Here is a 14,014-nt window from a genome sequence, read left to right as displayed (position 1 = left end):
GAAGTCTATACACTCAATTAATAGAGTGTTAGGGTAAAAGAGCACGCATTAGCAGACTTGTAACTCAACTAGAGTAAACGGGAAGTCATTAAAGACAGCACGCGACCAGGGAAACGTACAGGCATCCAGATCAGTAGTAGGAACACATAATCGCTACTGCTAGCAAGTACTTAAATTGCAGGGAGAACGGTAAAAGACTTTGACTGTTCATTATTGCGAGTGAAGGTCTCTGGAGGAGCCCACTTAACAATCGCTAAACTGCACGGAGGAACTCAAGGGAAGTCATAATTTTAAGGCTCAGAGTATCCTACCACAGAGTTGAGCAGGAAAACGAACTGTACGAGATTTGGACCGGATAGTTGGGAAGAGGTAACCACGGAGCGGCGGGTTCCAGTATACACCGTGAGGTCAACACTTAGGGAGTCACATGGACAGTAACACAAAGCAATACAGAACTGTATCTCTTGGGAACTAGTGAAAGGAACTAGTGAATCAGCGTGTGTTAACCTGTGAAAGTGAAATTAGGCTTCAAGAAAGAAGACGTCGTGGAAGACTTCAACCGCTCGGAAGATAAGTATAATCTAGTAATAACTGGACTAATTAGGGAACCAAGGACTTATTAGCTAGCCAAAATATTGTGTAGACTAGGACGTTCCCTAAACTCAAGAATCAAGTAACATCCAAGAGTTGTATATAAATGTACATAATTGTATAGTGAAATAATTTGGGCAATTCAATACAGTAATTCTTGGCATTAAGCCACCTAACTTGGTGTTATTATTGTAGAATTGGAGTGCATTTTAGAACCCTTTCCAGTCCCCAGCTTGCCATATCCTTAGGATATGACAAAGTTGAGCCGTCGATGTTCTCGAATACCGATCGAGTTGGCCGTGCGGTTCGAGTCGCGCAGCTGTGAGCTTGCATCCGGGAGATAGTGAGTTCGAATCCCACTGTCGGCAGCCCTGAAGATGGTTTCCGTGCTTTTCCATTTTCACACCAGGCAAATGCTAGGGCTGTACGTTAATTAAAGCCCCGGCCGCTTCCTTCCCTATGTCATCATCGCCATAAGACCTATCTGTGTCGGTGCGACGTAAAGCAAATAGCAAAAAAAAGTTCACGATTACGAGCGTAGTTGGAGAGTTAAAACTCACTGACACAATGGCGAAATTAAAAAGAAAATAAGCAAAAGTAGAAGGTTTATGCAATAAATCAGAAGGCATAGTTGTAATGAATGGACTTAAGCAGAGGGCATATGGCGTATACCTGCGTGTACCCTCGAATACAGCCCTGAAAGTACCGCCCTGAAACACAACAGAATAGTCAAAAGGAAGTGTAACACGTTCTGCTCATTGTGACGATTATTGCATCATACTCAATGTCGGTAGCGTGCACTCAAGAGCGATCACGCCTTGTTTCAATATCCACACCTACAAGGAAACATCGGCAATGGGTTAGTCGCCGATCGCGATGAAACTTGGAAAACACATGGAGGTACACGTAAAAATGATGTCGGCATCAATTTTGGGTGCGAACATTCATTAGAGCGTTAACTACGGGGCCTAAAAGTTGCGTCATTTCAAATTCCACGCGATCAGCGATGAATATCTGCTGGCCAATGCTAAGCTGGCACGCTGCGTACTTGGAGACACGTCTCTGCACGTCCTCCCCACCCCGCTCCATTTGGTTCGCCACCGCAACCGGCAAGCGCGGGGAGAAGGCAAACGAGCGGTGGCGAACCAATTGGAGCGTGGAGGGGAGGAGGTGCAGAGGCGTGTCTCCAAGTACGCAGTGTGCCAACTTAGCATTGGCCAGCAGGTATTCATCGCTGATCACGCGGAATTTGAAATGTCGCAACTTTTAGGCCCCGTAGTTAACGCCTTAATGAATGTTGGCAACCAAAATTGATGCTGACATCATTTTTACGTGTACGTCCATGTGTTTTCCAAGTTTCATCGCGATCGGCGACTAACCCATTGCCGATGTTCCCTTGTTAGATTAAAGTAACACAGTCCTGTAAACTCATTCTTACCTATGCTAACACATAAAAAAAAATCTTTATTCCTTAATACTTTGTTACATATTTTAACACATAAAAACGAATACTTTACTTCCTTAATATTTTGTTACAAATTTTGCAGAGTTCGCAAGTGAGTGGTGCACTCTGACGAAAACGCCCCTTCATTAATTCCTCGAGGTAATTCTGAGATTGTATCCTCCTTCTGGGATCCACAAGAAGTTCCTCTTTTTGATCCTCAGGGGTACTCTGGTATTGCTAGTGACGCAAAATGTGAATTGAGGTAGTAGAGTGGCTAACATCAGTTTCATCGCCACTTGGCCAAATCTCTCACCTGCAACAAACAAACAAATCAATTCAATTCAATTCCAAAATTCAAAATATACGTATATACTTATATTACAATTATCTGTATTTAATCCAGAATAAGATAGAGACAAAATACTTAGGCATAAACATCATATTTTTAAATTTACATAGCATAAACCTGCATATTTCTGAAAATAATTAAAATTCACTTAAAGAATACAATACTCTGTTAGTAGGTGATGACGAAAATACCCCTCCATCAATTCCTCAAGATAATTCCGAGATTGTATCCTCCTTCTGGGATCCACAAGAAGTTCCTCTTTTTGATCCTCAGGGGTATTCTGGTATTGCTAGTGACGCAAAATGTGAATTGAGGTAGTAGAGTGGCTAACATCAGTTTGATCGCCACTTGGCCAAATCTCTCACCTGTAACGAACAAGCAATTCAATTTCAAAATTCAAAATATACTTATATACTTATTTCAATTATCACTTTTTAATCCAAAATAAATTGAGACAAAAATACTTAGGCACAAAACATCGTATGTTTAAATTTGCATATTTCATCCTGCATATTTTTGAAAAAAAATCAAAATTCCCCTAAGTAATACAATACTCTGTTAGTAGGTAATTTTATCTTTTCTTTAATATTGAGTCAGATAAGGTATTATTTACACTGACTGACAGAGCAAATGCAACACCAAGAAGGAATGGTCAGAACTTTATGCCAATTGCACGGTAGACTGACGTCACTGAGGTATGCTCATGATGTGAAATGCGCCGCTGTGCTGCGCACGTAGCGAACGATAAATGGGACACGGCGTTGGCGAATGGCCCACTTCGTACCGTGATTTCTCAGCCGACAGTCATTGTAGAACGTGTTGTCGTGTGCCACAGGACACGTGTATAGCTAAGAATGCCAGGCCGCTGTCAACGGAGGCATTTCCAGCAGACAGACGACTTTACGAAGGGTATGGTGATCGGGCTGAGAAGGGCAGGTTGGTCGCTTCGTCAAATCGCAGCCGATACCCATAGGGATGTGTCCACGGTGCAGCGCCTGTGGCGAAGATGGTTGGCGCAGGGACATGTGGCACGTGCGAGGGGTCCAGGCGCAGCCCGAGTGACGTCAGCACGCGAGGATCGGCGCATCCGCCGCCAAGCGGTGGCAGCCCCGCACGCCACGTCAACCGCCATTCTTCAGCATGTGCAAGACACCCTGGCTGTTCCAATATCGACCAGAATAATTTCCCGTCGATTGGTTGAAGGAGGCCTGCACTCCCGGCGTCCGCTCAGAAGACTACCATTGACTCCACAGCATAGACGTGCACGCCTGGCATGGTGCCGGGCTAGAGCGACTTGGATGAGGGAATGGCGGAACGTCGTGTTCTCCGATGAGTCACGCTTCTGTTCTGTCAGTGATAGTCACCGCAGACGAGTGTGGCGTCGGCGTGGAGGAAGGTCAAATCCGGCAGTAACTGTGGAGCGCCCTACCGCTAGACAACGCGGCATCATGGTTTGGGGCGCTATTGCGTATGATTCCACGTCACCTCTAGTGCGTATTCAAGGCACGTTAAATGCCCACCGCTACGTGCAGCATGTGCTGCGGCAGGTGGCACTCCCGTACCTTCAGGGGCTGCCCAATGCTCTGTTTCAGCAGGATAATGCCCGCCCACACACTGCTCGCATCTCCCAACAGGCTCTACGAGGTGTACAGATGCTTCCGTGGCCAGCGTACTCTCCGGATCTCTCACCAATCGAACACGTGTGGGATCTCATTGGACGCCGTTTGCAAACTCTGCCCCAGCCTCGTACGGACGACCAACTGTGGCAAATGGTTGACAGATAATGGAGAACCATCCCTCAGGACACCATCCGCACTCTTATTGACTCTGTACCTCGACGTGTTTCTGCGTGCATCGCCGCTCGCGGTCGTCCTACATCCTACTGAGTCGATGCCGTGTGCATTGTGTAACCTGCATATCGGTTTGAAATAAACATCAATTATTCGTCCGTGCCGTCTCTATTTTTTTCCCCAACTTTCATCCCTTTCGAACCACTCCTTCTTGGTGTTGTATTTGCTCTGTCAGTCAGTGTATTTTTATTTAATTCGTTTACCCTGGAGTGTTTTCCCCGGTCTCAGCGGGGAATCCTACCCTTACCGCCTGAAGGGCAGTGTCCTGGAGCGTGAGACATTTGGTCAGGGATACAAGTAGGGAGGAGGATCAGTACCTCACCCAGGTGGCCTCACCTGCTATGCTGAACAGGGTCTTTGTGTGGCATGGGAAGATTGGAAGGGATGGGCTAGGAAGAGGGAAGGAAGCGTCCGTGGCCTTAAGCTAGGTACTATCCCGGCATTTTCCTGGAAAGGAAGTGACGAAACCACCGAAAACCACTTCGAGAACGGCCGAGGTGGGAATCGAACCCCCTCTACTCTTAGAGTTTTCAAGGCTGAGTAGATCCCTCTAGTCCTCGTACCCCTTTTAAAATTTTGTGGTAGAGCCGGAAATAGAACCTTGGCCTCCGAGGGTGGCAGCTAATCACATTAACCACTACATCACAGAGGTGTACTGTTTTATTTCTTGAGGGAGTTTATTGTAAAATATTACTCCTTTTTAAAAGGATACTATTCAGCACCAATTGTTTATTTATATTTCCTCTAAAACACTGGGTTTGACGTCTTGTTACACAATTTCATTATTCATGAAGAAACAATAATGTTTTTACACTCGTTCACCACTTAAACAAATAATTTAAACTGGAAAACAATATTGTTACTTATTTATGGTGTAGGCTGAGGGAACTTCAGTACCATGTACAGCTCCAGAAGTGGATAGGAAGGGGGAGACCTAGCCCCTGGCTCGCCACATTGCCCGATACCCTGGACATTTTCTGTGGGGCCGTACAAAACAACTGGTGTATTCGCAGGAGCCGGCCAAACCTGATCAACTTAGATAGCTCATCATTGAGGCATGACGATCTGTTACGCTGGTGTTGCAACGTGCCAGACGATCGTTATCACATCGCACGCATCAGTTTATCGACTACGGAGGTTGTCAGTTCGAGCAGGTGCTGCATTAAGTGAGGTAGGTAACTGTAATCCTGTCACATACTTCCTAGCCTTGACCAACCGAACTCCATAACCTATGCCACGATATCAACGGCCCTTTACGGGGCTGTCTGTGGAGACTATTAAGTATGCAACCTTTCCACATCCTAGGAAATTGGCGATTAAATTATATTACTTGCGGGAAAATCGAACCTCCGTTTTATCGAACCCTGTCCACGATCACACTGCGACCACGCCCTTGCCAAGTGAGCTACTACGAAGCTTAGCATACTGTGGACGCTCTCCTGTCCATACAATACCTGTTCCTGGTCCGTGTTCGCAGCTTTTGTTGTAAAGTACATATTATTCGTATCCGCACTCCTTTTACACGTTCATTCCAGGTATCCGTAACGAATTAATAGTGGCGCTCACTAATCCTGTTGTCTTGTAACCCGTAACCACACATCTCGTTATATTACACCGGAGTTGGGAGACCGGCCGATGCTTTGCAGAGTTGTAGTAACCTCGGTGGGTAACATAAAATTAGATCGCAAAGGGTAGGCGAAACACTCTGTATATTCTTATTTCTAACCTAATTTGTTTATACTAGTTATAATATTTTGTCCCTAAGAAGGAATTCACCTTCCCCCTTTCCAGCACCCTACGGTTTGAAAACTATGGGCTTATGCGAAGTCCTATAAAGAAATGAACCGATCTTTGAATATACTGCCCATATTCATGGAGCTGGGAGGTCTCCATATGTGGTATGAATAATTTGTTTTGTACAACGGTTGGGAAAATATTGCTAGTCATAAGTCGGGAAGTTCTATGTATCATGTGAGTAGCCCAGTGTTTGATGAGGTGGGCTTGTTATTGTAGTCGAAAAGTTCCGATGACTCATGTGAAACACCTGAGTCCGTAGATGCTATTATTGTCTTGGGGCCAGGAAGAAGTTCAGGGTGTGGTCTTGACTAGAAGATATACTCATGATAGGCTGGCCAGGATGAATCTAGACGGATAATGTGAGAGGAAGGGGAAAGTGAAGCTCTATATATGCATGTGATCAATAGTTTTAGCTATTGCCAGTAAGTAGCACTGTGAAGTGGTATCCTTGCTAAGTATCTAGAATAGAAACATTTTGGCTTGCTAGATTAAGGTCACTAGTCACTTTCTTCCATCTGACCAGAAAATACAATATTTACATGTGCAGAATTAAAATAAATAGACCAGAAATGAAAAATTTTACCTCTACTAAACAATATTAATAATCTTGACCATAATGGCTGGTATTGGGTCCGTATTGACTTAATCACAATAAACAGAGAGGTGGATGATCCGCCTAGTCAATACTATGTGTTAATTTTTTAATATTTACCTTTCACCTTAACATTATGTCTATTACATGTTTCGAGAATATGCACATTCTCTTCTTCAGCTAGTTAAATTAAAATTCCTGTATACAATAAGACCTAGTGACAATGGAGGCCCCCATTAAGAAATCTAAAACTATGACCAGTACAATATAGCACGTTAAAAATTGAAAGATGGGGGCATGGAATTAAATTCCATCTTGTCACATACAATAAAACACATTAGGATGATATTTGTGTGAATTAAAATGTTGAACACTGCGTCCTGTTGTGATGTGAGGTCACTGTGTCCTTGGTGTTCCAATACTTTCTTGTAAAATTCAGGTGGGGTGGTATTAAGAATAATATGAAATGATATAAAAACTTGTTGTCAAGCCGAACCCTCCGTTAATAGGTGTGTTATGCAGCCAGGTTGATATGAACTTAATATGGTCTGTAAGAAGGAAAAGTAAAATAAAGACTGTATCATAAACAAAATGAGAATACAACTCGTAATATTAACGGAAGGTATCGGCTTGACAACAAGTTTTTATATCATTTCATATTCTTCTTAATACCACCCCACCTGAATTTTACAAGAAAGTATTGGAACACAAAGGACACAGTGACCTCACATCACAACAAGACGCAATGCTCAACATTTTAATTAATAAAAGACATCACCCTACTGTGTTTTATTGTATATGACAAGATGGAATTTAATTCCATGCCCCCATCCTTTAATTTTTTAACATGTTACATTGTACTGGTCATTGTTTTATATTTGTTAATGGGGGCCCCCATTTTCACTAGGTATTATTGTATACAGGAATTTTAACTTAACTAGCTGAAAAAGAGAACGTGCATATTCTCGAAACATGTACTAGACATAATGTTAAGGTGAAAGGTAAATATTAAAAAATTAACACATAGTATTGACTAGGCAGATCATCCTCCTCTCTGTTTATTGTCTACTAAAAATACAGGATTATAACGACAAGCTAGAGGACCCATGTTGCTCCGCATCACTTGTTATAAATAGGTGATGTAACGTGTAAATGAACTTGCTCCATGCGCTGAACGGGTGTTTTTAATGCTTACTTTTAAGATTTGCATTACTTGTTAATTGTGGGTCGATTGAATGTTTGTATATTTCTTTATTGTGGCGGTAATTGATATTTTATGAACTATTTTGTAGCTTTAAAGTTGTTGTTGTGTGTCTGACTAAAGTTTTAATTCTAGATTATTTTGGTTCGCGTTTAACTTCGTCATTTTTGCAGCCCATATTGTGCGGAGAGTAGCTGATCCTTTCAAATAAAAAGTACAAATAAGTGGAAACAGCACGTACTTACGTGTCACGCTATAGATATGATGTATACGAATGCAACTCGTATTGGAACTGTCATCAATCAGCCTAGCGAACCTTAAAACTAGGGATTCAACATTAATATACAACCTGTGACGATAAAGTTCGGTGAATGAAGTCAGAACGGTCGATCCGGTAACACTGGCGACACACAACGCTGCACCTGCGTAGCAGCAGGTTTTGACCACCTGCTCCCAACGTTGTTCAGTTGAGCATCGTGTGTGTGCGCCGTGTAAGACCTGTTTGACACAGTGCGTATTTAGTGCGTTGGTTCTGAACTGAGAACAGGAACATGAACGACCAAATGATCAATGTACAGTTTTGTTTTAAACTTGGCAGGACACCGAAAGAAACTCATGCAATGCTGGTACGTGTTTGTGAAGATCAAGCACTGTCCTTGAAGTGTGTGTACGAGTGGTTCGCCCGTTTTCGAGGAGGCCGGGAAAGTGTTTCTGACAGCCCCATAGCGGAAAACCGGCGACCGCCGTCAATGACGAAATCATTGAGAAGGCGAGGACATTAATCACGAAAGATCGGCGACTAACTGTGCGCATGATAGCGGATGAACTGCAGATTGACCGTGAATCCGTGCGACAAATCGTTACCCAGAAGTTAGGGAAGAGGAAAACGTGTTCTTGTCTTGTGCTACAACACTTGACGGACGATCAGAAGCAGGCACGTTTAGAGGCTTCACAGGATTTTGTCGAAGCGGCGGATGCGACACCAAATATCTTGAACTGTTTCGTCACTGAGGATGAACCCCGGTGCCTCAGGTACGACCCTGAATCGATACGGCGAAGCATGGAATGGCGTTCTCCGGGATTCATACTCGCCAGATCTCAATCCTCCAGACTTCTTCCTATTCCCACGACTCAAACTCGCTTTAAAAGGAAAGAGATTTGGCGATATTCCTCACATCCAACGAAACGTGACGCGGTTTTTGAACACCATCCCAAAGGAAGCCTTTTTGCAAAGTTCCCAGGACATGTATCGCCGATCTCAGCAGTGCATAGTTATGTGAGGGGACCATTTCGAAGGACACCCAAGGTCACTGTCGTGCATTGTTCATCTATGTTGATAGTACAGGACTATTCACTGAACTTTATTGTCACAGGATGTAGGTCGTTTCCGATTATTTTTATTAAGTCATATGTGTTCCAAAATTGGTCGAAATTCTATTTTTGCCTTTAGTCACCGTCAATTTTTGTCGTTTAGCTACGTCGATATTTACGTAAAGATATTGCTCCTTAACTGTGTGCACCCTCTAAATACAGAATGTATTCCGGGCAAGGGTAAGCCTTTGCCTGCAGTTATTACTGTGGTAATTTAGTGATTTGATTTTAGAAAGTTGACTGAACTTAGATCTATCAATGCCTGGTGATTCACATGCAGATAATTCCGGAGAGAATGAAATAAAAATGGATCAAATCGGTCCAATAGAACGGATGGACGTACTGAACAAAGCTGATTTTTGCAAATTTTTAAAATATATATAGATAATCATTACAATCAAGAATAAGAAATCAATGACGATGATAATCATGTTGGGGAGGAGGAGGATGATTTGCACCATTATAACATAACTACAGTATAGTATTCCCAAAATGTTAACGTATGTTATTTTGTAATAATAACAGTTCGTTCATATAGGACTACAGTGAATAGCTTTAAAAAGGCTAATAGGTATACAATATAAGAACAACAATCTACGACTTCATCCATACTAGATACTAGTGACAAAGTTGCCTGAAACTAGCAGGTGAGGCCCCTCTGATAGAACAGGTAGTGTATTCCACTGTCGTGCTAAAGAAATAACAAATGAGTTTGTGCATTGCGCCTTTCCTGCGTCCAGGGCGGTTCGCGAAGAAATCCAGACTAGCTTGCTCAGGGTTCAATTTCCAATCAAAGTTTATCTTCTACGCGTGGATTCGTATTTTTCTTCTATCGCCAATGGCACTATCAGATATTGTCAAAAGAATTTCGACTATATCTTAAATTACGGATGACTATATGACTACGATGCTTATGGTAAAGTATGAACATAAATACCAATATCTTTGTTACATCTATTTATTTAAAATCTAGTAAATTAAAGAATGAAATATCGTTGGAAAGAATTAATATCTTCATTGAAAATTCATATTAATTAACGTCCTTCTTATTATCAAAGATCTTTAATTAAGTTGAAATGATAATAATTATGTACAATAGAAAATTGGAATAATTCTGTAAAGCTCAACTCATGTAAATGAAATCACGTCTCTATCTTTGTATCATTAGTTATTTGTGTGAAGGAAAATGTCCCTAACTTCAGCTAAAGTTTCTTAAAACAATTACAGATCTTCTTAGGAAATAATATATTTCAGCATCAATTACTTTTCTTCTTGTAATTATATCCCTTTTAGTTATTTAGGATGAGGATAAATTTTATTATTCAGATATTCTGCGTCACGGATACATCAGGAAAAAGATAAGCATTAAGTCAACCACATTATGCGCCATTTTCCATATTAATATCTACTATCATCTATCAGCTCTAAAGGATATCATTCATCTCATAAATCTTAAAAATGAGTTAAAGTATACAGGGTGTTAGGTGTATACCTGCAGATATTTCTTCTAGCAATAGAGAACGATGTGACGAACCACTATATATCAAACTTTTAGTAATTCTCGGAAGTTATTTTCGAGAGCAAAGAGATACGATGTTTTTAGAATAGGTAGTATGCCTTGTTCTTGTGAATGAATAGCTTCCCTTTGTGAACAGGCGAGTCACGCGCCATGCGTGCCAAACTGGTTTCTGTTTATGTTTACGTACAACAGCTGAACGCTACCACGAGATGTTACGTAACACCCTTGTCAAACTGGTTTTATGTTTAAGAGCAACTGAGCTACGATAACAGCTGAAGGTGGCTACTACAGTAGCGTATGCCTTGTTACGTTACATTCTCGCCAGACTGGTTTCGTAGTTGTCAGTATTCAGTTTCCGTCTTAGGGGCTTCAGACAACCCTGGTCATCGGTTTCGGACCCTGGATGTACCGAATTCTCAGTGTTAATACTGGTTCATTTGCTGTTATGTCCTTTAAGGAATTGGGATACGTGTGGTCATCAGCCCCGTGGTCTAGTGAGTATGGAAATGACCTGAAAACCTGAATCGGTGAGGGACCTGTACGAGCGTGTGATATAATTATTGGTTGGTATAGGCGCGCCGGGACGTGAAATACAGTAGATCCCCGTTGTGCATTGCGTAAAGGTACAAGAAAGATGGCAGGTCCTTACGCCAACGAAAGCAGTTATGGGATGCCCAAATGAGTAGGATCGGAATTGAATTATCGAAACACATCGAACGTTTAGTTTCAAAGGAATATTGGACATGTTATACAACTAAATAAATTAAACGTACCTACATTTCGTGCCTCCTTCCGGGCTGAGTTGCTCAGACGGTTGAGGTGCAGGCCTTTTGATTCCAACTTTACAGGTTCGGACCTGGTCCAGTCCGGTGGTATTTGAAGGTGCTCAAATACTGTAGGTCAGCCTCGTGTCGGCAGACTTTCTGGTACATAAAAAGAACTCGTGCGGGACTAAATTCGGGCACCTCAGCGTCTCAGAAAACCGTAGAAGTAGTTAGTGGGACGTAAAGCACTTAACGTTATTATTATTATTATTATTATTATTATTATTATTATTATTATTATTATTATTATTAGGTCATTAAAAGCTGAAATACGTGGAAGAAAATAGTAAAATATGCGTGGTTTAAGAGGAAACAAGATGAAATGTATGTCACGTGAGGTAGCATCGTTCGCAGTAGTTACCTACAGATTACTATGCGTAAAACGAGAACCAGGTCAAGCTCGTGGGGATGAGTCAGCTGTAATCTCGTATTGTGTATAAACATCAAACATACACATCAATAAATATAAGAAACATAAACAAGGTTATACGTTAGAGACATGTAGCTATTAACCTGAACGCCAGGCCGACGGTCGCTTTCATGAGTACAGATGAGTTATCAAATTATACACAATCTACAGATGTCGAACTTATCTAAGAAGATTCCGCCACAACTATATTACATTTTACTATGATGGTGCTAATAACAAATCGCAGCAGCTATTGGCTTTACGTCGCAACTACACAGATAGGCCTTATGGCGACGATGGGACTGGAACGGGCTAGGACAGGGAAGGAAGCGGCCGTGGCCTTAATTAAGGTACAGCACCAGCATTTGCCTGATGTGAGAATGGGAAACCACGGAAAAACATCTTTTGGGCTGCCGAGAGTGGGGTTCGAACCCACTATCTCCCGAATAATGGATACTGGCCACACTGAAATGAAATGTCGTATGGCTTTTAGTGCCGGGAGTGTCCGAGGATAAGTTCGGCTCGCCAGATGCAGGTCTTTTGATTTGACTCCCGTAGGCGACCTGCGCGTCGTGATGAGGATGAAATGATGATGAAGATGGCACATACACCCAGTTCCCGTGCCAGGAAATTTAACCAATTAAGGTTAAATTTCCGACCCTCCCGGGAATCGAACACGGTACCCCTGTGACCAAAGGCCAGCACGCTAACCATTTAGCCATGGAGCCGGACTTAAGCGACTGCAGCTATCGAGCTCGGTAAATCGCAGCAGATTACGCTACAGCGTGTTGAGATGATGTCGGTAGAATACAGTATACCTGTTAAGACATAAGGCTGCAGTAGAAGAAGAGGAAGAAGAAGGTAACGAGAGCCACATAGTCAAGCAGCACACAGCTGAACAAAGTGCACATTAGTGACACAGACATAAGAGTGGCGTGGTCGCGGGAACTACAGTCGCATTCGTAACACTCTGTTGTAGAAAAATAATGAACTAATATACAGTACGGGCTCCGTAATTCCAGGTGGACGGTAACAAGACTATCTCGAATAGAAAAGTACGGATTTACGAACGTACACGAAAACGCCTGTGAACAACATAATGTACCTATGTTAAACATTACAGTTCAACAGTTTAAAAAACAAAAACATACAGATTGCATTAAAAGAAATGTTAAACTTTCTTTTGTAAATTAACAAAACACTCTAGGCAATCTTCTTAAGTTAAATGTTAACTTATAGTTCCTATTTCAGTAATGATGAATATAAAACGATTATTTTATTGAATATTTATACGTGACGACGACGACGATGATGATGATGATTGCTGCCTTAATATCATCGGCCCTTAAAACGCAAAGTGTCCTCTGTTTTAACTCGTAGGGAATAAGAAATATAATATAAATTGCTGGAAGCCTTTCCCGATAGATTCATGAAGGGCGACCCGTGTTCTGTTCTGCCACACGATACACTAGCAGCATATAATGGTATTCGTGGTATTCATACACTGGCATTATTCAAATACTACTACTGATGCTACTTCTACGAAGTAACTCGCGTACTAGAACGGACGATAATTCGCATCTCTGACAGCTGTTATTCAGGTCAAGGTCAGACAGACCGGTTTCATGTAGGGGTGGGGAACCCGTCCAGCGACATCTCCGTCGCTAAGAACAGCAGACAACCGGCATGTGACAGGTCTAGTGCTTTTGTCGAACTGCTTACGTGGAATATTCTCCCACAGTGCGATTTCAATATCATGGTCTTTTGGGAGTCCAACTCGCCGTATGCAGAAACAACCCGTGTTGACGTGTACGTAAATAAAGTTTATTACGTCAACGAAAGAATGCATGGGATAGAATTTCAAAGTGAGTAGTATCGGAATTGAAATGTCAAAACACATCGAACGTTTTACTTCATAAAGTAAGGGACATGTTATAAACATAAATTAATTAAACGTACCTTCCTTTCGTGCTTCCAACCGAAGAGAACATGTTTAAATGTAAATGAGAACCTTCTAGCTTACTGCTGATTTTGCAGTGCCTATTCAACCTATCAAAATAAACGTTG

The 14,014-nt window shown here is 42.0% G+C and overlaps 1 protein-coding gene across 1 annotated transcript in view; it reads right to left on the bottom strand.

Moving 5' to 3' along the window:
- Nucleotides 1–2,080: 2,080 nt before the first annotated feature.
- Nucleotides 2,081–14,014, bottom strand: part of LOC136875944 (cytochrome P450 9e2) — a 152,545-nt gene continuing 140,611 nt past the window's right edge. Inside the window, exons 10-11 of the mRNA XM_068228271.1 lie at nt 2,576–2,749; nt 2,081–2,348 (exon numbers count right to left, since the gene is read on the bottom strand). Of these exons, the coding sequence (XP_068084372.1) occupies nt 2,583–2,749 (167 nt within the window). The 3' untranslated portion in view covers nt 2,081–2,348; nt 2,576–2,582. The remainder of the gene's footprint in view (nt 2,349–2,575; nt 2,750–14,014) is intronic.

Source organism: Anabrus simplex, chromosome 6 (genome assembly GCF_040414725.1).
Source record: "Anabrus simplex isolate iqAnaSimp1 chromosome 6, ASM4041472v1, whole genome shotgun sequence".
NCBI lineage: Eukaryota > Metazoa > Arthropoda > Insecta > Orthoptera > Tettigoniidae > Anabrus > Anabrus simplex.
This window is presented reverse-complemented; position numbering and strand designations above follow the sequence as displayed.